Genomic DNA, 26,126 nt, shown 5'->3' with positions numbered 1-26,126 from the left:
TAATTGGTTGAAAGACTTTGGTTATAATATTGAATTAGAAGAGTGGGACAAATTGTGGAAGCGTAATCTCAAACTGACAAGATCTGCTGTTTACAAGGAGAATTTGTATAAAATGGTGTATCGTTGGTACCTCACTCCGGCACGATTGGCAAAGATATACCTGGAGTATAGTAACAGATGTTGGAAATGTAAAAAAACTAAAGGAACCATGTACCATATATGGTGGCAATGTGACCAGGCAAAAAAATATTGGGCTCTGATTGGTACTTGGATCAAAAAAATTCTGAAAATTGATTTACCTCATGTACCGGAACTATATCTGTTAAGTATTTGTGTGAGTGATCTCTCTAAGCCCAATATGAAGCTGTTACTACATATTGTAACTATAGCAAGAATTCTCTATGCCAAATACTGGAATACAGCCATAATACCCAACAGAGAAGAATTTATTATTAAGCTATTAGAGGCCGCAGAAATGGATATCCTAACTACTAGACTAAGAGAGGAGAACATCCAGAGATGTAATGAAACGTGGAATCCAGTATATCAATGGGTTAAAGGAAAAGGTGTTGACTTGGAATAATAGAACTTATAATTTGATAACCTCAACCACTCCTCGTATGAATGAGGAGTTAGTATGATGTCAATATGTTGTCAGTCTGTTGGTATGTTATTAGAGTGTGCTAGGTATATGTTGTATATTGGATTTTATGTCTGTACTTATGTTGTGGTTGTTGATTGATTCTTTTCTATGTGTACTTTTCCTTTTATTATGCAATAAAATTATTTAAATTTTTTTTTAAAAAAATAATAGAAGCTATAATAACCCATTTGACTGAAGCAGATTGAAAACCCAACCCATTTTTTTTTTTTTTGCATGGGATGGAATATTGGTGCATCCTCTTATTTCAAATAGCCGTGGCCCTTCCTTAGCTGAAGTTTTTTTTTATCCCTTCTGATTGATAAAAAATATTGCTTGGAGGGGGGAAAGGGTGATGTCCCTTTGAGAAAGACTTCCTTGGATGTTATTAACTTCTTCAGCTACTCATTTCCACATACTATGCCTTATGAGAAGGGCAGGATATTTTTTTCCTCTAAAGTCCTGTTAGCAGCTCTAACACAGCTATTTTTCAACACTAAAATAGCTAGGGGGGGAAATACTCTCTGTCTGCTCTATATGTTGAGACATGATTGAATTTAGACCCTCCCCTTCACTTGGAGTCTCCAAGTGGTTTATAATCTCCTTTCCCTTCACCTCCCTACAACAGACACCCTGTGAAGAATGTGGGGCTGAGAGAGCTCTTTTGAGAACAGCTCTGAGAGAACTTGCGACTGACCCAAGGTCACACCAACAGTTATAAGTGGAGGCATGGCGAATCAAGCTCAGTTCGCCCAGATTAGAGTCCGTGTGCTTAATCACTACACCAAACCGGATCTCATACTGTATGTTGTTGGGTGGTCTGACTTCTTTGAACTTAGTGGGTATTTGAGTTGGGGGACACAACGTTTTCTTTTCAACCCAAATTAATCCTACAGTCTTCCATCATGGCTAAAGCTCTTTCCACAGCCCAAGAAATCTTAGATGCTGTTGAAGATAGCAACGCTGACTGAATCTCTTTCCACAGACCAAGCATTCAAAAGTTTTCTCTCCTCTCTGAGTTCCTAGATGATCTTGAAAAGTTCCACTCTGATTTTTTTCTTCACTCTGAGCATTCAAATTGTTTCTCCCCTTTGTGGATTCTTTGACATTGCTGAAGATCGCATTTCCGAGAACTTCTTTCCACATTCTAGGCATTTGAAAGGTTTCTCTCCTGGGGGGTCCATAAATACTCTTGAAGATTGCCAATCCAACTGAATGTCTATCCACATTCTGAACATTCAAAAGATTCCTCCTCTGTGTGTGTCCTTAGATGCTTTTGAAGATTGCCATTCTGACTGAATATGTTTCCACATTCTGAGCATTCAAAAGCTTTCTCCCCTGAAGAAGGCCTCTCTAGCTGAAGCTATTTTTAGACTCTCAGCATTCAAAGATTTTCTCCCCAGTGTGTGTTTCTTGAAATTATTGAAGCGTGCTATAAGAACGGAATCTCAGTCAACATTCTGAACATTTGATCTCTCCTCTGCAGTTCTTCAATGCTGCTGGAAGAATATAACTGTGACTGAAACTCTTTCAAACTCCAGCATTGAGAAGATTTCACCAGTGTGCTGGTTCTTAGATATTTTTGAAGTCTGGAAGACATACAGAATCTCTTCCCATACTCTGAGCATTCAAAATGGTTCTTCCATTTGTGGATTCTTTGATGATGGTGAAGATTCAAACTCAGACTGAAGTTCTTTTCACATTTTGACATTCAAATGTTTTCTCCTGTGTGGGTCCTTAGATGCTTTTGAAAACCGCCATTCCAACTGAATCTCTTCCCACACTTTGAGCATTCAAGATGCTGTGCATTTTTTATATTTTTGGAGACTGCAATTCTGACTGAATCTCTTTTCACTCTGTGAGCATTCAAAAAAAAATTATCTACTGTGGCTTTTTTGATGTCGTCGAACAGCAGAACTCTTGAGTATCTTTCTTTTAACCCACTGAGCATTCAAAAAGTCTCTCCCCTGTGTGGATTCCTTAATGCCGTTGAAGATTGCGACACTCACTGGATCTCTTTCCACACACTGAGCATTCAAAAGGTTTCTCCCATGTGGATTCTTTGATGCCGTTGAAGATCATGGCGTTCACTGGATCTCTTTCCACATAGAGCATTCAAAAGGTTTCTCCCCTGTGTAGATTCTCTGATGCTTTTGAAGATTCCCCCTCACACTAAATCTCTTTCCACACTGTGAGCATTCAAAAGGTTTCTCCCCTGTGTGGGTTTTTAGATGCTTCTGAAGTCGCAAGCCTGACTGAATTTCTTTCCACACTCTGTGCATTCAAAAGGTTTCTCTCCTGTGTGGGTTCTTTGATGCTGTTGAAAATAGCTATGGTTACTGAATTTCTTTCCACACTGAGCGTTTAAAAGGTTTCTCCTGTGTGAGTTCTCTGATGCTGTTGAAGATTGCTACTCCGACTGAATCTCTTTCCACACACTGGGCAATCAAAAGGTTTCTCCCCTGTGTGGGTTCTCTGATGTCGCTGAAGAGTGCTACTCTGTCTGAATCTCTTTCCGCACACTGAGCATTCCAAAGGTTTCTCCCCCGTGTGGATTCTTTGGTGCTGCTGAAAACCAATCCTCTGACTGAATTTTGTTTCCACACTCTGAGCATTCAAAGGGTTTCTCCCGTGTGAGTTCTCTGATGCTGTTGAAGATTGCTACTCCGATTGAATCTCTTTCCACACACTGGGCAATTGAAAGGTTTCTCCCCTGTGTGGGTTCTTTGATGCGGTTGAAGAGTACCACTTTGACTGAATCTCTTTCCACACTCTGAGCATTCAAAAGGTTTCTCCTCTGTGTGGGTTTTTAGATGCTCCTGAAGACTGCAAGCCTGATTGAATTTCTTTCCACACTCTGAGCATTCAAAAGGTTTCTCCCCTGTGTGGGTTCTCTGATGTCGCTGAAGAGTGCTACTCTGTCTGAATCTCTTTCCACACACTGAGCATTCCAAAGGTTTCTCCCCCGTGTGGATTCTTTGGTGCTGCTGAAGACCAATCCTCTGACTGAATTTTGTTTCCACACTCTGAGCATTCAAAGGGTTTCTCCCGTGTGAGTTCTCTGATGCTGTTGAAGATTGCTACTCCGACTGAATCTCTTTCCACACACTGGGCAATCGAAAGGTTTCTCCCCTGTGTGGGTTCTTTGATGCCGTTGAAGAGTACCACTTTGACTGAATCTCTTTCCACACTCTGAGCATTCAAAAGGTTTCTCCCCTGTGTGTGTTTTCAGATGCTCCTGAAGACTGCAAGCCTGACTGAATTTTTTTCCACACTCTGAGCATTCAAAAGGTTTCTCCCCTGTGTGGGTTCTCTGATGTCGCTGAAGAGTGCTACTCTGTCTGAATCTCTTTCCACACACTGAGCATTCCAAAGGTTTCTCCCCCGTGTGGATTCTTTGGTGTTGCTGAAGACCAATCTTCTGACTGAATTTCTTTCCACACTCTGAGCATTCAAAAGGTTTCTCCTTTGTGTGCCTTTTCTGATGCTTTTGAAGATTCCCACTCGCGCTGAATCTCTTTCCGCACTCTAAGCATTCAAAAGGTTTCTCCCCTGTATGGGTTTTCTGGTGTTCTTGAAGACTGCGACCACAACCGAATCTCTTTCCACACTCTGAGCATTCAAAAGGTTTCTCCCCTGTGTGGGTTCTCTGATGTTGCTGAAGAGTGCCACTCTGTCTGAATTTCCTTCCACATTCAGAGCATTCAAAAGGTTTCTCCCCTGTGTGGGTTCTTTGGTGCAGTTGAAGATTCCCACTTGAACTGAATTTCTTTCCACAGTCCGAGCACTGAAAAGGTTTCTCTCCCGTGTGAGTTCTTTGATGTAGCTGAAGAGTACCACTCTGACTGAATCCTTTCCCACACACTGAACATTCAAATGGTTTCTCGCCTGTGTGGGTTCTTAGATGCTTTTGCAGATTCCCCCTCACACTAAATCTCTTTCCACACATTGAACAGTCAAAAGGCTTCTCCCCTGTATGGGTTCTCAGATGCATTTGCAGATATTGCCTCACACTGAAATTCTTCCCACACTGCAAGCATTGAAAAGGTTTCTCTCCTGTGTGAATTCTTTGGTGATGTTGAAGAGTGCCACTCTGACTGAATTTCTTTCCACACTCTGAGCATTCAAAAGGTTTCTCCCCTGTATGGGTTCTCTGATGCTGTTGAAGATGGCAACTGTGTCTGAATCTCTTTCTGCAGTCTGAACATTCAAAAAGTCTCTCATTTCTGTGTATTCTTTGGTAACCAAAGAGTTGTGAATTCTTTCTGAAGGACTTTCCACACTGAATGGATTTACTTGGCTTCATTATCTTGTGCTGTGGAAAATGTAAATTATGCAGTGTTCTATCTCTCTTCTCAACCACACGGCTGCCTTTCTTTCTCTTAAGTCTGCCTCGACTGATGATGTTTCCTTTCAAATCTTCATTTTTAATTCTTTCTGGCATTTGCTGATGAAGTTCCTCATCCTCCTCATTCCTCTGATCATCCTCTGCTGGAATAAGGAGAGAGATCCTGTTAGCACCTGGAGTGATTGTAAGGTCCAAAGGCATCTTTATTGTTGGGGCTATGTGACTGCAGTAGGCCCTTTAGCCTCATCCAGATTGGCTGATCTTAACCACCCCTCCACAGAATATCTAGCATCTGATGACCTCTCACCCCTTCAACAGCCATAGCTGAGCTCTTGCCCAGAAGCAGCTTCTGAGCCTTCAGATTTCAGGCCCCTCCCTCCTTACCCAGCAGGCTGCATGACTGTGCCACACCCAATGTTGCTCCAAATGAATGTCCCTGTTCCCTTGATATAACCATGAAGGATACTCACTCTCAGTCAGCTCATCTGGGAAGGAGATACACTCTGGGGAGCCCTCCAGCTTTTCTTTGTCTACAAGGCTGTTGTTTGTGTCCATCAAAGCCTCTGTTATATTTCTGGCTTCTTTTATTGAGCGAGAGGGAGAAAGAAAGAGAAAGTGATCATTCTTATATGGGGAAGGAAAGCAAGAATAAAAATTCTTGTCAGTTTATTGCTGTATTGATTAATTTCTCTTTTTTTCCCTTTAGTCTTTTTCTCTGTACCTTTGTATTTCTGTTTTTGAAAAATGTAATAAACATTTTAATAAACCTGTCTATATTTCAAAGGGGTGTGCTTTATTTGTGTGCACTCTCCTCGTGAACCCACTGAACTGGATGGTGCTCAGGTACAAAGAGAAGTGACCCAGGGGGCCCAAGCTTTGGTTCTTGACAGGATCGTTTCCAGATCACAAGCAGAGTAGAATGGTGTGTTGTAAAGGGTGTTTGGAAAGGCTGGGAACAGAGAAATTAGTATTTGGCCCCTTTCAGAGTCTTTCTGAAGGCCTCTCAATCCCTTTGCCTTAGGCCAGGACACCTTCTCTGGCTTGGGTGATGGCCACAACTCTGGCCTCAGTTGTCTCTGAGCAAGTACACACACAGGAACAACACAGGAAGCTGCATTATACTGATTCAGACCCTTGGGTTATTGAAATCAGTATTGTCTACTCAATCTAGCAGCAGCTCTTCTGGGACTCAGGTAGAGGTCTTTCATATCACCTCCTACCTGATCATTTTAAATGGAGATGCTGGGGATTGAACCTGGAACTTTCTGCATGCAAACAAAGCATATACTCTGCCACTGAGTCACCACTCCTTCCCAGGTAGTGAGACAGGCCTCAAAAACATTTGTTTCAATATTTTGATTCATGCCTTATCCCAATGGCAGCAATTCTCACCTTTGGCACCCAGAAAGGCCACATTCCCATAGTTCTCCAGCATGACCTCCCTGTGGAGAGCTCTTTGGCCTGGATCCAGCAAGGCCCATTCTGCCTCCTTGAAATAGACAGATACCTCCTCAAAGGAAACAGGAGACTGAAAGGAAAAGCAGATTCCATTGTCAGAGATCATGCCAGGCAGGGACTGCACATTGGAAGGGAGTCTTGTGGGAGGGTACAGGATGTATGGCTTGGGATGGGTAAAGGGACCGGTGTTCAGAGCATTTCTTGCCCAGACACCTTGTAGAAGCTGCAGGAGCAAACGCTCCCCTGAGAAAGGAGGAGGGACCCAGGCTGTCCCCTGCTCATCTCTCCTACCTGGACTGGAGGTACAGCAGCCATTTCCACACGTATGAGAAGACGCCGGCTCAACAGTATCTCTTCACTGTCTTTTACTGAGACAAAAGAAGAAGGAAGGGGGTTTGCTTGCTTATTCCCTTTTTCACATGTCCTCTTCCCAGGGTTACGAAACCTTGCCCTGTGTACACTCAACACATTTTTAACACTTATTCCTAAATTCTGGGAGAGGCAGAAAAGAAGCACTAGGTACCTATGAGACTCAGACATTACCAGAGAGGCTGTCAACATATTTCAGACCTCTGTGAGATTTCTGTCTGGCCTAAGGGGAGGGACAGAAAGGGGTGGAAAAGAAATCACTTGACATTTGGCCTAAATCCAGATGTGACTAGAGCATATTTGGAACCTCAAGGGCAATTTCAATGTGTTTTCAAGTATCTTTATGCATGCTAACTTCCCAACCCGGTTTTCAGCCAGATGTAACATCAAAATGGCATCACATCTACCTTTTGAAGCCCCTCCCCACAGCTCCTTGGGGTGCCAGTCCACAGCCTGCCATCCCCACAACAGCATCCTGTTTCTCACAGCACCCATCAGATGCCCCTATAAGCATGGGCACAGAAGCCAAATTTTTCCATGAGTATTGCTCCCGAGGGAATGGTATCCAGAGCTCTACTCTTCCAGAAGGTGGTGGCTCCCTTTATTCACCAGGTTGGATAGCTCTGCCCAGGTCTGTCTGCCTTCTTTCTTTTGAGCCAACTTCAGTTCCTCATAAGGAAGGAAGGTAAGATGTGAATAATTTGTTTAATGGGAGGAACTGTCTTCCATGAATTTTTCTATTCCCCTTCAAGCAGAATCACTGTTGTGTGAAGAAGTATTTATTTCTTTTCCTGACCTGAGCTCTCCACCCATTCAACTCACAGGGGAACCCCTAACATATCCAGGTACAAAGAGACTTTACCACAGGAGAGGGCATCTTGGGGACACTCCTGAGTCTGTGCCCTCTGCCCTTGCTCCAAAGAAGCTCCTCCCACCTCAGGGAACGTCACTTTTTTCTTCACGGAGGGTGTCCACTTCTGAAACAGCAAGAAAGAAGGGTAAGAGGTGGAATGGAATGGATTCTGTGTAAGCATTCAGACGCCTCCTCAGACAGGAGCAGCTGGCAGCTAGAGAGAGAGAAGCCCAGGTACCCTTCATATTAATATTATCCCAGAATCATAAGTGCCATGCTGTCTGTCCTAAAATGACAGAAAATGGATGCCAGCCATTTTGACAAAACTGGGCCACAGTTCCGGAAGAGTAATGTAAAGGTGTCTTGCTATCTCAAGAATCCACCCTACATTTATAATTGATAGCAATGGGTTTCTCAGCAAATCAGCTCTTCTCCTTGAATTAATTTCTTCCATCCTCCCCATTTGTCCTTCTTAGCATATCCACAACATTTGGAAGTATCTCCCATTCTGTACTTCAGCTATGAATATTAACACCCGTAGCCAGTCCCTCAGGGAGCCATTCAGCTCGTCCCCAATCTTTGATCTCCCTCCAGGAGAACCATCAAGCGTCTCATCAAGATTCCGGTAAATACATCAAGCCATTTGTTTCTGGGATTAACCTGTCATAGTGCCTCAGGAAACATTTTTCCTGTAAAGGTTTCCCCAGCCCAAAGAATGTCTGTTCTCAACCTGGGGCCTGGTTCTCAACCCTTTTGGCCCCGGCCTGGTGGAACACTTTTCCAGATCAGTGCAGGGCCCAGCAGGATTCAGTACAATTCCGCAGGGCCTGCAAAACAGAGCTGTTCCACCAGGCCTATGACTGAGGGCAGGACTGGCGTTGATAGGCTACAGCTAGTTTTGGCCTCCCCTCCTTCCCCTTTCCTCCTCCTCTTGCTTCCCCCTTTCTCCCTTCTTTTTGAGGCATCTGTATATTGCCTCTCCATATGAATTGTATGCCATCTTGAATTTCATAGTAATTGTCATCACTTTGTATTGGTTTTATAGACTGATTTAATTGTATGTAGCATTTTAGAAGGACTTAAATTGTTTATCTAGAAACTGTAGTCACCGGCTCCACACCTGTTTTGTGGAGAGTGGATTATAACTTAAAATAAATGCAAGCACTCATTTCCATTGTGTGGGTTTTCTCGGCTCCTACATCACTCTTCACCTCTCTTCTGTGGAATGCAGGCCATTTCAAAACTTTCTTCAAGATTAGTAAATGCAGCCTCTCACTAAAATTAGTCCCTGCTCATTCCAGTTCTTCTTATTTAGCTTGGCATGTGAGTTTAAAAAGTATTTTTGTGTGCAAGTGTACTTGTTTCATTCCTTTTCAATTTGTTTTTTCAATAAATCTTTACTGGTCTGAACATCTGTCTTTTTCTAAGGGAACAATTCCTGTATACATAGGTGGTGTGATTCCCCCCTCATGCCCTGTCTCTAATAATGCTAACTCACCCAATCTGGGAAGCAGCTACCCCACTCCCAGACTCAGTACCCTTTGATCAGACCTGGAGTTACCTGGAGGGATAAGAAACTCTCTAGGAGAAGAGGCTGCTTGAGAGGCGATTAAATCTTCAATTTGGAAGATAAATGCTTAGGACAAAGGTCTGCCAGGGAACATTTAAGATAAGGCCAGATATCATTCCTTGAATTGGATATACCTTTGGGCAGGGCTTTTTTGGTAGAAAAAGCCCAGCATGAACTAATTTGCATATTAGGCCACACCCCCTGACATCACCACTGTTTCACGAGGTACTTTTTTCTAGAAAAACCCCCAGCAGGAACTAATTTGTATATGAAGCCACACCTCCGGACACCAAGCCAGTCGGAACTGCATTCCTGCTCAGAAAAAAGCCCTGCCTGGAAGAAATCCCCTCACCTGTTCTGCCTGCCTCCTCTCCTCTGCCTGACTCAGAAGGAAACCTTCGGCCAGGGCCACTGCCTGGGAACTGGTCTCCGGCCCACATCCTCTGACCCAGCACTGCATTTCCTGGGGTAGGATAGTCAGGAACTGCTCCAGGATCACCAGGTCCAGCATCTGCTTCTTGGAGTGCCTCTCTGGCTTCAGCCAGTGGCTGCAAAGTCCGTGGAGCTGGCTCCAAACCTCTCGAGGGCCCTCAGCCTCATGGTAGCGGAATTGCCGGAATCGTTGGCAGTGTACATCTGAGATTGCAATGAGCTGATCTTGGGTATCTGGCACCAGGCCTTCCCAGCATTCAACACCGCTCCCAGCTGGGGTGGAATGGGGGCTTTTCTTCACTGTTTTGCAAATGCCAGGTCCTCCTGGATTCTGCTCTTCCATCTCTTTCCAATTCTCTTGGGTCCCCTCTGATTGCGTAAAGGTGCCTTTAGCCATTTGGCTATGAAGAAAAGCTTCTCTCTGGAGAAAAGGAGATAAACAGACAGTTACATGGAAAATCAGATAAAATGGACTTCCACCACTGAGTATCATAAACCTTCAAATAGAAGATACATAAGAATCGCCCTGGTGGAGCAGAACAAAAGGACTTCTTGTGGGCTGCAGACCAGTTTTATATCATTTTTCTACATTACAAACCAAGTTATCTGAGATATGCCTCCACAGGTTCATTGGAAATTTAAGTGTCTCTGGCACATTAAGCTTAGCCTCTGTTTACATTGGCTGAGTCTGTCCATGGAGATAACGTCCCATTACGTCAGCCTCTTCCAATGGGACTGAGCTGGACTGATGTGGGTCAAATGGCTGCAAGTGAAGAAATGGAAAACTGCCCTGGGAAGATGTTGGTTGGGAAGGCCTGAGATCTGAAAGAGTATCATGTTTCCCATTCCCACAAGCTCTGAAACACAGCATTATTCAAGGGGGCTTTTCTTTGCAGGCAAAAATGATTCACAAAGTTTCTTAGATAAATTATTAGGGATTGTAGTCTTTGTACTGCTGTATGTAGTTTCTTGAAACTAGGATCCCACTATGGAATGTTGGCATCACTTAATGTGTTGTGTTAATTCATGAGCTTTCCTTATGCTCCTCTAGCCACCTGGATCTCCCCTATGGTAACTTTGAGGCTAGACTACTGCCGCAGTCTACATAAGTCTCCATTCAAAATCAACTTGAATACTCCAGTTGGTATAGAATGCCACACCAAGGCTATAACTGGGAACTAGCAGAAAACCTGCAGATTAGTCCCCAGCTACGGTCACTCCAGTGTTTGTGCAGGGTGTTGGACTAGATGACCCTGGAGGTCCTTTCCGAATCTATGATTTTATGCGATACAACCAAAAAACCCTGCAAAACCAATATGATGTTGCATACTAATAGAGACTATTTTGTTATAAAGCACTAAGGTGTACTGTTTTCATCCAAATTTCAACACTATTATACAATATACTACTACCTGAGAATCACTCTTATCACCATGTTACATTTAAGAATACAGGCAGGCCCACAGCCATGGGGTGCCCGGTCTCTCCGTCCAAACCCCTCTTCCACCTGTATGGCCCATCCTAGCAGCCCTGCTCTCCCTGCCACTCTGTCTCCGCTCTCTCCGTCGCTGTTGCTCTGGTGGCCCCCCCTCTCCGATCTCCTTGTCGCTCTGGCGGGGGGGGGGAGTGGGAGGGAAGTGGGAAGAAGGCAGCGGAGCCTTCCTGCGATCAGCTGATCAGCAGGGGGGCTGCCTTGAATAAGCCCCAGGAGCTGGCGCTTCACCAGGTGGGTTGGAGGGCCCCTCCACCCAAAATTTTATTCCGTGGGTCCCCGCACCTGAAATTTTCTGGCTACCGGCCTGGATATAGGAGAATCAGTTTGTATAGATATCTTTCACAAGATACCAAAATTCTACACTATTACATTCAATGATACAATCCAAATAGTGGGGCTTATATAGAAAATTTAGATGCAAATTAAAGAAACACAAAGTCTAAAATGTCCCAGTGGAAAAGAACACAGTCTTGAATTTCAATTACTAGACAAAGACTCTGGATTTACTCAGCTTCCTTTCATATTGTCTTCCTTAGATCATGGACTGCTACTAAGGCTATCCATTGCATCTGCTGAATGCCACAACTATTAATCCGTGTTCTTATGAACCAATTTTTACAGAGTTCATACAATGAATAGTTCTCCTCCCACTCCCAAATACTCTATGGACATAACCCTCAGGAGATAAATAATAGCCTTAGCCTTTGTCTATTCCTCAGAATTCGGGACTGTAATCTTTCCCATTGATTGTGTGGGCCTGGTGGAAGATGCCAAAGAACGTGGCTATCTGATTGGTGTACTGGTGCATCCCGTCTCCAAGAAAGGCTGTGACCAGAACCAGGGCAAGGATCCTGGCTGATTATCGTCCATCTCAGCATTTACACCCCCCCACCCTGTTACCAGAAAAGGCTTCATGGAAACTCTATTCCCTTCGCCACACAGTAGGGTTGCCAAGTCCAATTCAAGAAATATCTGGGGACTTTATTTATTTATTTTTCGCATTTATATCCCGCCCTCCCTGCTGAAGCAGGCTCAGGGCGGCTAACAACATCATTAAATATCCACAATAAAACCATAAAGCAATAAAAACAATTACAGTAAGATCAATTAAAATTAGCAATTACACTTTAAATATTGAACAGATTTTAAAAACAGTTTTGGTGCTAAGTTCCATACAATGATGTTAAGCATCTCTGTACTTTAGTTGAAGGCCATTCGAAAAAGTGTTGTTTTACAAGCCTTGCGGAATTGGGCAAGGTCCCGCAAGGCTCTAACATCATCAGGGAGTTGGTTCCACCAGTGGGGGGCAGCAATAGAGAAGGCTCGTTCTCTGGTAGCCTTCAATCTCGCCTCCCTCGGCCCCGGGGATTTCTAATAGATTTTGTGATTCAGATTTCAGTACCCTCTGGGGAACATGTGGGGAGAGACGGTCCCTAAGGTAGACAGGACCTCAGCCATATAGGGCTTTAAAGGTAATAACCAGCACCTTGTAGCAAATCCGGAATACTATTGGCAGCCAGTGCAGTCTCCGCAGCCGCAGCTGCACATGATCCCGAATAGAGAGACCCAGTAACAGCCTGGCTGTTTGGAGGTTGGAGCCAGGAGACATTGGGGTGAAGCCAGAAGTAAGGTTATGACGAGCACAAATGAACTCCAAAGGGAGTTCTGGCTACCACATTTATAAGGACTGCACACCTTTTAAATGCCTTTCCTCCATTGGAAATAATGGATAGGGGCACCTTCTTTTGGGGCTCATAGAATTGGACCCCTTGGTCCAATCTTTTTGAAACTTGGAAGGTATTTTGAGGAGAGGCGCCAGATGCCATGCGGCAAATTTGATGCCTCTACCTCAAAAAACAGCCCCCCCCCCTGAGCCCCAGATACTCATGGATCAATTCTCCATTATACCCTATGGGAATTGGTCTCCGTAAGGAATAATCGAGTATCCAGTAGAAGTCATTTCCCTCCCCCCCTTGCTTTCTGATGACCCTGAAGTGAGGAGGGAGGGCCTCCCTGCCCCCACCTGGGGAATGGCAACCCTACTACACAGAGAAGACGAGGAAGGAGGCATCAGAGGTGTCTTTTGGCTCTCCTCTCCCTCCTCCAAATCTCCCACTGCTCCCCAGCGCTGACCCATCAGACTCTTCCTGGGGGTGGGGGGTGGGGTTCTTTTCCTGTCCAGGCCTCCTCTTGGTCTCTATTCCGCATCATTTCCAAAAATGCTCAATGCTCGCAATGCGGGCAAGCACCAGCTTAGTTCTTCTCTGGAAGGAGGGGGTGGGCGGGCGCCAATCCTACCCAATTCCTCCTCTTGAACCAGCCACTCGCTGGCAGAGAACGTGTCCCTAAGGTGTCCCCCCCCCTCTTCTCCCTGCCTTTCCTTGACACTCAACAGCACCTCCCATCCAATCTCTCCCCGCCCTCATTCAAAGTCTAAAATGTCCCCATGGAGAAGAACACAGTCTTGAATTTCGATGACTAGACAAAGACTCCAGGTTTATTCAGCTTCCTTTCATATTCTCTTCCTTAGATCATGAGGCTATCCATTGCATCTGCTGAATGCCACAACTATTAATCTGTGTTCTTATGAACCAATTTTTACAGAGTTCATACAATGAATAGTTCTCCCACTCCCAAATTCTCTACAAACATAATCCTCAAGAGATTAATAATAGCCTTCGTCTTTCTCTATTCCTCAGAATTCAGGAGGACTGTGATATTTCCCATTGACTGTGTGGGCCTGGGATAAAATGCCAAAGAGTGTGCGGAGATCTGGTTGGTGTACTGGTGCATCTCATCTCCAAGGAAGGCTGTGATCAGAACCAGGGCAAGAATCCCGGCTGATTATCGTCCATCTCAGCATTGACACCCCCACCCTGTTTCCTGAAAAGGCTTCTTCATGGCAGCTCTTTTCCCTTCGCCACACAGTAGGGTTGCCAAATCCAATTCAAGAAATATCTGGGGATTTCCCCCCCCCCCTGCCCCCGTCAATCTAAACCCCTGGCCAGGCCCCCATAATGCAGAGAAGGGCTGGATCTAAACCCCCGTCCCTCCCCAGCCAGGTGCAAAGAGGAGGAGCAGAAAAGGAGTTGCGCCTAAAGGAGAAGCCTTCCCCCTCCCTTCCCAGGCTCTGCAATGGGGCGACTCTCCCTCCCTCCTTCCTCTGTATCTGGGCCTGCCTCTGTCCCCCCCACCCTGCTTTCCCTTCGCCTACCCCAGATGCCCCAGCCTTGCCTCCCCGCGACCATCCCCGGGATCCCTGCCTCCCACCCCGGACTCACCGGAGAGGACTGGGCTGATGCCGCTTTGCACGCCTGGTGATAACAAAAACCTATTCCCCACGCAGGGGCTCCGGGTAGGAAAGAGGCTGACTCCTCACCCCGCTTTCCTGGAAGGCCCTCTCGGATTCGGACCTGGCCGGCCTTCCCTTTTGCTGGGCGGAGCCAGCCAGGAGAAGAGAGATCCAATCTGCCGAAGTGCGTCCTCCGCCCCCCCCCCCCCGCCGCAACACACTTTGCACAGCCCTCCCTTCTGCTTCCGCCCCTCCTCGCTGCAAAAAAGGGCTTTGCATTTGCTGGGGGAGAAAAGGCTGAAGGCTGATCTCTTGGACAGAAGCCAGGAAGGATAGGGACACCCGGTGGGGGGGAGGCTTGGAAGATCCAGGTGTGGGGGAGGGATTCGGCGGTAGAGGCTATTGTCTTTGTGTCAGGCGAGTGTGTGTGTGTGTGTGGGGGGGTGTCTTTTGCTTCTTCCGATGACAGGAGGAGGGCTCATTTCTCAATATTGCTGGAAGGGCGGGGAGCGGTGGGGGGTGGGGGCGAGGCACATAAAGAAGTCAGCTCCAGTCCCTGCATTGGAGACGTCCTTTGGGATTCTAGTTTGAACTCCAGGCCCCACCTGGAGGCAGGTGACAGGTATTCATTTGTCTTTCTGCACAGAAGAGCAATGTGACCAGAATCAAGGTCAAAGAGCCCAATCCAGTGGAGGGGGTGTGTGGCGCTGAGAGTACACTGGTGGACCTCCTGATGGCTGGTTTTTTTTGGCTACTGTGTGACACAGAGTGTTGGACTGGATGGGCCATTGGCCTGATCCAACATGGCTTCTCTTGTGTTCTTACACCATTTCGGGATGAGGTCAGGTGGAAGTTCCAAAAACTTGTCTTTGTGGAAGCAGCCATGGAAGTCTTGCCTCAAATCCAGCCTTTCAAAATTTAAGTCTCTTCCCTGGTGTTCTTTGCTCTGATATTTAGCAAGGTTTCCGCTCTGGATAAAGTCCAGTCCACATACTTAGACCTAGGTCATCTTCTAACATATCATTTATTTCTGTTTAAAACTTTAGGATTTAGAGCCCAGGGAGCAAAAGGTCCCAGAACCTGAACAGTTCATGAAGTTGTTCCCAGATGACCCATGGCAAGAGCCCCCTCCCCTTCCCTCCCCAGGAGAGAAAAATGGTCCAGAGCCGGACTGAGGGAAACTGCTAATTCATTTGCACTTACATGATAAGCCCAACCTGGGAGAAATGGCAAATTAGAATTTCTCTGTTAGGAGGTATTATAAAGGAAGGCTTTGTCGAGTGGTTAGACGTTCATGAAGGGAACTGCTATTTTCTTTGCAGGCCCAAGAGGGAGAACTTAGGCATCACCCTTGAACTCAGGCACAAATGTCTCAGCAACCCCAAAGTGGCTGCCAAAATCTTACCTGAACAACACTTATAACTGTTTTAAAATTCCCGAACTGACCCAAAATTGCATTGTCAATGGCATCCATTCAGTATTAATTTTAGGAAACAAGAGGTCATTAGAAATGGGAATGTTTGGCAGAAGAATAAAGAACTGGAAAGTTTCCCCACCTCATACCTCTGTCAACCTTTTTTAACAGTGCATTCCACTGGAAAGTTCACTTCAGTCAGCTTAGAAAAGTGGGACTCAAATACCTTGCCGGGTATTTCTTTCATCTCTGGGGTAAACCATGGAGCCAGCCTTCTGTTTGAAGGAGGAAAAAGACACTAGAAAGAAATCCAGACCACTGTCTCAAGAAGGTTTGAGGTCTGAACAGAGACTCCAACAGAGATACTTACAGACTCCCTCAGAAAATTCCAGAAACTAAAGCACAGAGGACAAAAGAGGACTCTCTGGGACCATGTGGTTCATGTCAAGCTGAAGTCCTCTAATCCCACTTCTGGGATTTCTTTACCAGGCGGAGTTGGAACTATCAAAGCATGAGACCCTCTATTGCCATCTTGGCTACTTGAAAGAGAAGGGTACCACCAGCTAAGGCACAGGTATCAAACATATGGCTCGCAGGCTGGAACCTGTTCCTCCAGGACTCTTATCCAGCTCAAAAGAAACTGCTCATTACCTTTATTGCCAGAGGACAGAGGCTATGCATTATGTCCCTGTATACTGTCCTAGTGGTAATGTGTAAAGGCTGGTGGAAGTGGGAGGAATGGAAATCAGGGAGATGAAGGCTGCCCATTCCTGTACTCTGCAGTGACCTTGATAGTTTATGCCTTGTGTGCTGTAGGGGGGAGGAATAGTCCTGACAATGGAACACAGAATCATAGAGTTGGAAGGGGCCTCCAGGGTCATCTAGTCCAACCCCTCCACAATGCAGGAAATCCACAAATACCTCCCCCCACACACATATTCCAGTGACCATGGCTTGTTTTGCAGCAGGAACTCCTTTGCATATTAGGACATACAACCCTGATGCAGCCAATCTTCCCACGGCTTATAGGGCTCTTAGTGCAGGGCCTACTGTAAGCTCCAGGGGGATTGGTAACATCAGGGGAGTGTGGTCTAATATGCAAAGGAGTTTCTGCTACAAAAAAAGCCCTGCCAGTGACCATTGGTCCATGTCCAGAAGATGACAAAAAACCTCCAGGATTCCTGGCCAAACTAGCCTGGGGGAAAGAATGCTGGCTGACCCCAAAGTGGCTATTGGCATTTCCCTGGGTGTGTAAGAAAGGGCCACAAGAACTAAGCAACGATGCAACCCTTCCTGCCCTTCTTATGATCTGCCTAATTCAACATTGCTGTCAGATAGCCATCTAGCCTCTCTTTAAAAACCTCCAAAGAAGGAGAACCCATCACCTCCTGAGGAAGCTGTTCCACTGAGGAACTGCTCAGTCAGGAAGTTCTTCCTAATGTTGAGCCGGAAACTCTTCTGATTTAATTTCAACCCACTGGTTCTGGTCCAACCTTCCAGGGCAACAGAAAACAATTCCACACCATCCTCTATATGGCAGCCCTTATGATCACCAAAAATGGTGATCATATCACCTCTCAGCCACCTCCTCTCCAGGCTAAACATACCCAGCCCCTTCAACCTTTCCTCATAGGACTTGGTCTCCAGATCCCTCACCATCTTCATCGCCCTCCTCTGGACACATTCTAGATTGTCTATATTCTTCTTAAATTGTAGTGCCCAAAACTAAACACAATATTCTAGGTTAGGTCTAATCAGAGCAAAACAATACCATCACTTCATGTGGACACTAGCCTTCTGTTGATAAAGCCCAAAATTGCATTTGCCTTTTTAGCTGCCACATCACACTGCTGACTCATGTTCAGTGTACAGTCCACTAAGACCCCTAGATCCTTTTCACATATACTACTTCCAACTTAGACAAGTCACTCCCATCCTATAATGATGCATAATGAAGGTATAGATGGAACACTCTTTCTGAGGCAGTGATGCTCTGTATTCTTAATGCTTGGAGGGGCAACAATGGGAGGGCTTCTAGTGTCCTGGCTCCACTGGTGGACTTCCTGATAGCACCTGGTTTTTTCTCCACTGTGTGATGAGTGTTGGACTGGATGGGCCACTGGCCTAATCCAACATGGCTTCTCTTATGTTTTTAAACCTGACATAAATGTCACTTTGTCAGGCCGTGTGTGCCATAAAATGAAATGCCATGAGATATAAACTTCATAAAGGATACAGGCAAACCCAGTTAACAATATTAATTTCTTTATTTACAAGTCTTTGATAACTGGCACCTCTTGCTCTGAATTATCAAATCAAACTCTGGAGTCAATATCTGTGCTGTAGCAATCTTGAGTATGCTGTTCAGGTGCATTTCTGTAAGCCAGGACACACTTTTGATTTATTAACATTCATTACAGAAAAGAATGGTTCACAGACATATGTTGTCCCAGACAGAATTTTAGAAGCAAAAAATTGAAGTTAGGGATAATTTAGACCTCAAAACTGGTAAGATTGGCTAAGGCCTCAAAACTGGTAAGACTGGCTAAGGCCAACATCAGAAACAACATCCTTCAGTAAAACATCACCTTGCTCCCCACCTACCAATGAAAGGATTACACAAATCACACCTTGTATGTTTTGGGTCTTCTATAGACCCACCCGATGTAGCCATATTCCATTACAATTAGGGGCTAGATGGGGATTAACTCTGTAAATCCTCTATAGCAGGGGTGGCCAAACTGCAGCTCGGAACCCACATGTGGCTCTTTCACACATATTGTGTAGCTCTTGAAGCCTCCATCACCCCTTCAGCTGGCTTGGAGAAGATATTTCTCTCTTAAAATCACATCTAGTCAGTGGATTGGGAAATGCATTTAAAGTTACTTTCTTTCCCCCTCCCCATCTATTTTTCTTCCTTGTCTTGAGGCTCTCAAACATCCGATGTTCACGTCTCGCAGCTCTCATACCTCTGACATCTATTCTATGTGGCTCCCACATTAAGCAAGTTTGGATTGGAAACTGCTTGGAGGGGAGAAAGTTGCTATCTCTGTGGGAGAGGCTCTCTGGAATCTTATGAGAGCCAGTTTGGTGAAGTGGTTAAGTGTGTGGACTCTTATCTGGGAGAACCGGGTTTGATTCCCCACTCCTCCACTTGCACCTGCTGGAATGGCCTTGGGTCAGCCATAGCTCTTGCAGAGGTTGTCCTTGAAAGGTCAGCTGATGTGAGAGCCCTCTCAGCCCCACCCACCTCACAGGGTGTCTGTTGTGGGGGAGGAAGATAAAGGAGAGTGTGAGCCACTCTGAGATTTGGAGTTAAGGGTGGGATATAAATCCAAAATCATCATCTTAATATTATTATTATTAACGTCTTCAGTTGCCCATTTCCACACATGAAGCCTCTGGGACGGAGCAGGAGATTTGTTTCCCCTTGAGACCTGTTAGCAACTCTAACAGATACTTTTCCAAATTGAAGTAGTTAGACAAAAAAAATTAAATCTTGCAGTCTACTCAATAAAGACACAATCTCATTGAGGAACCAGAGGTGGGGAATATGTCTTGGCTCAGGATTTACTCCTGAGTCCTGATCAGGCGTTTTGTTTGTTTTTTTGGTAGAAAAAACTCATTTGCATATTAGGCCACATCCCCTGACATCACTGTTGTTTCCCAGGAACTCATTTGCATATTAGGCCACACACCCTGATGCCAAGCTGGCCGGAACAGCATTTTTGCTAAAAAAAAAAAAAAAAAAGACCTGTTCCTGATCATTTCTGTCTCATGCAGCTGGGGGGGGGGCGGGCGGTGTTTTCACAGGATGGAGAAATTTTACTTCTCTCTCCTGATTCTCTCTGGGAGACTCTGGAGATGAGTGGGGAAGACAGCTGCGATTGGGCAATCTGTGTCACCCTGCAACTTGAACATCTGTCCATTCTACAATACTGTATGTTGAGAGAAGATTGGATTTATACCCCGCCCTTCATTTGGAGTCTCAGAGCAGCTTACAATCGCCTCCTCCCCACAAAAGTCTGTTAGTATTAAGTCTGCCTTTACACAGTTTGACAGCTATAACATGACGGCAAGTGATCTAGCTGGCAGGCTAGGTCACAGTGACCTTATCCACAAGCCGGTTCTAGCTGGTAAAAGACAGGTGGAAAGTACCTGCTGAGTCAGCATGACTATGGACTGCCAGGATTGGCTGATGGAACTATATATGGACTGCACTACCAGTGCACAGGTCTCTCTTTGAGGAGTCACATGCTGGCGGAGCACTTTGATCCTAAGGTTGATGTATATTACTGCACTAGTGGACACGTTGTATATAATCTGTAAATACACTGTTTTAGCACTAGCTGCAGGTGTCTGGCTCGCTCACTTACTGGGGCTCACTATTGTATATATCACACCGCTCACTCTGCACACACCCGCACCGACAAAGACACCCTGTGAACAGTGTTCCCTCTAAGCTGCGTTAGTGTGAGCTAGCTCACAGATTTTTGGTGTCTGGCTCACACATTTTTGTCTTAGCTCAGGAAAAATGCCCCAGAGCAAACTAATTTACGGAGCAGCTCACAACATTAATGCTAGTAACTCACAAAGTAGAATTTTTGCTTACAACTCCATGGTTTAGAGGCATTGCCTGTGAGGTAGGTGGGGCTGAGAGAGCTCTTTCGAGAACTGCTTTTGAGAGAACAGCTCTAAGAGAACTTATGACTGACACAAGGTCACAGCAGCAGCTGCATGTGAAGGAGTGGGGAAATAAACCCGGTTCTCCCAGATTAAAGTTGTGCTCTTAACTACTACACCAAACTAGCTCTCATTGTATGTTGTGGGTGGTCTGATCCCTTTGAACTTACTGGGTAGTTGATTTGAGGACATTACCTTTTGCCTTCAACCCAAATTAACTGCCACAACTCTCTGGGATGCAAAGTGGTGAGACCTCAAAAAGTCCACAGCAGTCTGGGGAGGGTATAGGCTTGGGGGATGCCTGTCTAGAACTCGTCAAAAAAAAGTTTGTAAATTAGGGAAGCCTGCTGTTCAATGCCAGTCACAAACTAGGCCATAAATATCTAGTATCCTCATTTTGCCTATATCTGTGCAGGTTTTGACAAACAGAAATGGTTTTGACAGTTTTGTAGATGTCAAAAAGAATTACCTTGGCAGATTACCTGAAGTAGTGAGTTTCAAAGAGGAGGGCAACCGCTACAAAGGCCAATATTCATTAAGTCTCAAATAACTGGACATTTAAAGAAGAGTGTCATCTGAAACAACTATAGGAAAGTTTCATCTTCATGAGGATTCTCTGAGGAACAGAAAAGTAGGGCCTCTACCTCAACGTCACACAGCAAGCATTTATAAGGTTCCTCCCCTGTGAGGACTCATTAGTGCTTCAGGAGACATGAGCTGGTCTTGAATCTCCATCCAGCCTGAGAACACATGCTAGTTTTCTTTCCTGTGAGATCTAGTTCAGCCTTCAATCACAACTAAAGCTCTTTCCACAGCCCAAGAATTCTTAGATGCTGTCAAAGATAGCCACCCTGATTGAATTTGTTTTCATAGTCAAAGTATTCGAAAGGTTTCTCCCCTCTGAGAGTTCCTACATGCTCTTGAAGAGTTCCACTCTGATTTTTTCCCTCCATAGCGTGGATTCAAAATGTTTCTCCCCTTTGTGGATTCTTTGATGCTGCTGACGACTGCAGTTCTGAGGAAACTTCGTTCCACCTTCTGAGCATTTAAAAGGTTTCTCTCCTGTGTGGGTCACTGGGTCCCTAAGTACTCTTAAAGATTGCCATTCTAACTAAATTTCTATCCACATTCTAAGCACTTTTGTATTCTTTGATGCTTTTGAGGAGTGCCACTCTGACTGAATCTTCCCACACTCTGAGCATTCAAAATGCTTCTCCCCTGTATGGGTTCTTTGATGCAGCTGAAGAGTGCCACTCTGAATCTCTTTCCACACACTGAACACTAGAAAGGTTTCTCCCCTCTGTGAGTTCACAGGTGCATTTGCAGATTCCCCCTCACACTGAATCTCTTTCCACACACTGAGCATTCAAAAGGTTTCTCCCCTGCCTGGGTTTACAGATGCATTTGCAAATTCCCCCTCACACTGAATCCCTTTCCACATGCTTTTTTCACATCTCTTTTTCACATGCTTTTGCAGACAACTACTCAGTCTGAATCTCTTTCCACACTTTGAGCACTGAAATGGTTTCTCCCCTGTGTGGGTTCTTTGATGCCGTTGAAGAGTGCCATTCTGTCTGAATCTCTTTCCACACAGTGAGCATTCAAAAGGTTTCTCTCCTGTGTGGGTTCTTTGATGCCGTTGAAGGTAGGTACTCCGACTGAATCTCTTTCCACACTCTGTACATTCCAAAGGTTTCTCCCCTGTATGGGATGTCAGATGCTTTTGAAAATGGCTGCTCAACCTGAATCTCTTTCCACACTCTGAGCATTGGAAACGTTTCTCCGCGGTATGAGTTTGTTGATGCCGTTGAAGAGTGCCACTCTGTCTGAATCTCTTTCGACACAGTGAACATTCAAAAGGTTTCTCCCCTGTATGGGTTCTTCGATGACGTTGAAGAGTGCCGCTCTGACGGAATTTCATTCCACACTCTGAGCATTCAAAAGGTTTCTCTGTTGTGTGGGTTGTCTCATGCTGTCGAAGATGGCCCCTCTGACTGAATCTCTTTCCACATTCTGAACATTCAAAAGGTTTCTCCCCAGTGTGGGTTTTAAAATGCTGTTGAAGATGGCCGCTCTGACTGAATCTCTTTCCACACAGTGAGCATTCAAAGGGTTTCTCTGCTGAGTGTATTCTCTGATGCCGCTGAAGATTGCCATTCCTACTGAATTGATTTCCACACTCTGAACACTGAAAAGGTTTCTCCCCTGTATGGGTTCTCTGATGCTGTTGAAGGTGGACACTCTGGCTGAATCTCTTTCTGCACAGTGAGCATTCGAAAGGTTCCTCCCCTCTGTGTACTCTTTGGTGCAAAGGGAGCTGTGATCTATTTTTGAAGTACTTTCTACACTGAATGGATTTAATTGGCTTCATTATCCTGTGCATTTGAAAATATACATTATTCTGTCTTCTGTCTCTCTTCCCAACAATACAGCCACCTTCCTTTTTCTTAGGTATCCCTTGGCAGAATACATTTTCTTTCAAGTCTTCATTTTTAACTCTATCTACCATTTCCTCACCCTCCTTGTTCCTCTGATCATCTTCTGTTGGAATAAAGAGATCCTGTTAGCACCTGATAGGGCCATTTCATAGAATCATAGAGTTGGAAGGGACCTCCAGGGTCATTTAGTCCAACCCCCTGCACAATGCAGGAAACTCACAAATACCTCCCCCTAAATTCACAGGATCTTCATCGCTGTCAGATGGCCATCTAGCCTCTGTTTAAAAACCTCCAAGGAAGGAGAGCCCACCACTTCCCAAGGAAGCCTGTTCCACTGCGGAATCGCTCTAACAGTCAGGAAGTTCTTCTTAATGTTGAGCCAGAAACTCTTTTAATTTAATTTCAATCCATTGGTTCTGGTCCTACCTTCTGGGGCCACAGAAAACAATTCCACACCATCCTCTATATGACAGATGGTGATCATATCACCTCTCACCCGCCTCCTCTCCAGGCTAAACATGCCCAGCTCCTTCAACCTTTCTTCATAGGACTTGGTCTCCACACCCCTCACCATCTTCATTGCCCTCCTCTGCACCCATTCCAGCTTGTCTATATCCTTCTTAAAATGTGTATTTGGTTGAGACTATATGTTTTAGTTATTTTATTTCATTTGTATCCTGCCCTCCCTGCTAGGAGGCTCAGGTCAGGTTCCATCATAAAAGCACATAAAACCAGGGCTTTTTTTGTAGCAGTAACTGCTTTGCATATTAGGCCTCACACTCCTGATGCAGCCAATCCTCCTGGAGCTTACAGTACACCCTGTACTGACAGCCCTGTAAGCTCTTGGAGGATTGGCTACCTCACGGGATGTGTAGCCTAAAATGCAAAGAAGTTCCTGCTACAAAAAAAAAGCCCTGTATAAAGCTATAAATAAATAAAATGCATTTAAAATAATCAGAGTATCAGTATGAAAACTAAACAATGCCTCAACAGATAGCCACTCAGTTTGTGTCACTGGAGGGGAGGCCAGATCTATGACTGCAGTAGGCCCTTGGGCCTCATCCAGCTTGGCTGATCTTAACCACCCCTCCATCTTTCCGAAGAATATCTGGTTTTTAATGACCCCTCACCTCCTCAAGAGCCACAGCTGAGCTCTTGCCCAGAAGGAGCTTCTGAACCTCCAGATTTCCGGTCCCTAGAAGGCCTCCCTCTCTCTTTACCCAGCGGACTATGATTGTACCAAACCAAAGGTTGTTCAGAAGTGGATGTGCTGGTTTCCTTGGTATAGCTATGAAGGTTACTCACCCTCAGCCAGCTCAGCTGGGAAGGAAATATGCTCTTGGGAGCCTCTTGAGGAAATCTCCCGCCCTTCTTCAGATGCAAGGCTGTTGTTTGTGTCTATCAGAACATCTCTTATACTTCCAGCTTCTTTTGTAGAGAAAAGAAAGGGTAAAAGAAAAAGGAAGAAAGTCTTATATGGGGAAGGAAAGCAATTCAAGAACAAAAATTCTTACCAATTTATTCATATGTTCTGTTAATTTCTCATTTTCTCACCTTTATTTCCCCCCTGTACATTTATATTTCTATTTAAAAATAATAATAATCTTACATTAGAAAAGGTTTTTTAAAGGAATAAGAATTCTTCTGGAAGGACAGAACCATGGTCAAGATCAAAGCACAGAATCCCAACCAGTAAGAGTGGAATGAATCTGAGAGGCAAAGTGCCCCAGTTCTCCCAGGGTTAATGTGACTGTTAAATGGCCTGGGCCGACTTGCAGGTGTTTGAGATTGTTGTCCCCCTGCAGCTAACATCCTTATCTCTTTCCAGGTCACACTTCAGTATGTGGTAATTGGTTAACTGGGAGAACCTGTATCCAGTTGTGTTATCAGGAGGGAGGGCATGTTTAGCCTTCATTTTTAACTATCTGGCATTTGCTGACAGCCTCTGGAAAATTCCATCAAGGAGGACCCTTGATTGGTCATTCAGACCACCTGACCCTAGATAGGCCTGCCACAAATTTGTCTACTTTCCTTTCAGAAGAATCTCAGTTAGTAGAGGCCAGATTGCAGGAGGGAGAGAGAGGTAGAAAAAACAATTTTAACTTTAAATGCATTCTCTAAGCTGCTGGCTGGGCTTGGCTTGGAAAAGTGATTTAAAGAGAAACATGCCTTCTCCAAGCTGGCCAACAGGGTGGTGGGGGCTTCAAGAGCCACATTATGTGTGTGGAAGAGCCACATGTGGCTCCCAAGCTACAGTTTGGCCACCCCTGATGTAGAGTAACTTTGGCTACAACTGGAATATTTAAAATGCAACAAGAATTGGCATCTAATACCAAGTCTTTCATGGATTTGATAGAACACGGTGCAGGAAGGGCAGGATAAAACTTGAACAACATAAATAAATAACCTTTCTCATTTTTCTGTTGCTGAGCTGCAGAAAGTATGCTGTTCAGTGATCTGTTGTTTTTAAATCCTTAATAAACCATTTTGTATTTTAAACAGGGGTTTGCTTTACTTATGTGCATTCCCGTCGTGAACTCCCTGAACTGGATGCTGCTCAGTAAGCCAGTTTGGTATAAAGCAGGGGTCCCCAACCCTCGGGCCATGGACTAGAACGCGTCTGTGGCCTGTTAGCAACTGGTCTGTGAGTTGTCTAATTATTTCATTATATATTACGTAGTAATAATAAAAATAAGACAACATTTTATTTATTTTTCTATTTATTTTGGTCGATTTATATTCCGGCCTTTCCCATACGGGCTCAGGGCGGATCACAGTCATAAAAAACAATTAAAACACAGTAATAACTCAATAATGTACCAATAAAATACAGCTACTAAAAATATACATAGGCAGGCACGCACATATTTCAGATAAAACAAAGATTCCGGCTCATAATTTTATAGCCCATTGTGGGAGAGGGTAATAGATGGTATAAGCAGTGGAATGAAGGGATGTCTGCCTGCCTCAACCGACGGCCTGGCGAAACAGCTCCGTCCTGCAGGCCCTATGAAACGGAAGTAAATCTGGTAGGGCCCAGATCTCCATAGGGAGCTGATTCCACCAGGCCGTGGCCAGGGCCCTGGTCGAGGCAAGCCGGACGCCCCTTGGGACATTGGATTTATATCCTGCCC

At 45.0% G+C, this 26,126-nt stretch overlaps 2 protein-coding genes across 2 annotated transcripts in view; both read right to left on the bottom strand.

Annotated features, from left to right (window-relative positions):
* Window positions 1-26,126, bottom strand: part of LOC132571890 (zinc finger protein 420-like) — a 92,795-nt gene that overhangs the window by 56,111 nt on the left and 10,558 nt on the right. The gene's annotated exons all lie outside the window — the stretch shown is intronic.
* On the bottom strand, window positions 3,277-10,013 carry LOC132570971 (oocyte zinc finger protein XlCOF6-like; the record flags this gene model as incomplete). The annotated part of the gene is made up of 6 exons (XM_060237607.1): window positions 9,816-10,013; window positions 7,678-7,792; window positions 6,738-6,814; window positions 6,390-6,516; window positions 3,736-5,131; window positions 3,277-3,652 (listed from the first exon to the last, which is right to left on the bottom strand). Coding segments are annotated over exons 1-6 (2,289 nt in total), but the record flags the coding sequence as incomplete, so codon positions are not given.

Source organism: Heteronotia binoei, chromosome 5, assembly GCF_032191835.1.
Source record: "Heteronotia binoei isolate CCM8104 ecotype False Entrance Well chromosome 5, APGP_CSIRO_Hbin_v1, whole genome shotgun sequence".
NCBI lineage: Eukaryota > Metazoa > Chordata > Lepidosauria > Squamata > Gekkonidae > Heteronotia > Heteronotia binoei.
Note: the sequence above shows the minus strand (reverse complement) of the source record. Positions and strands in the feature narration are given on the sequence as shown.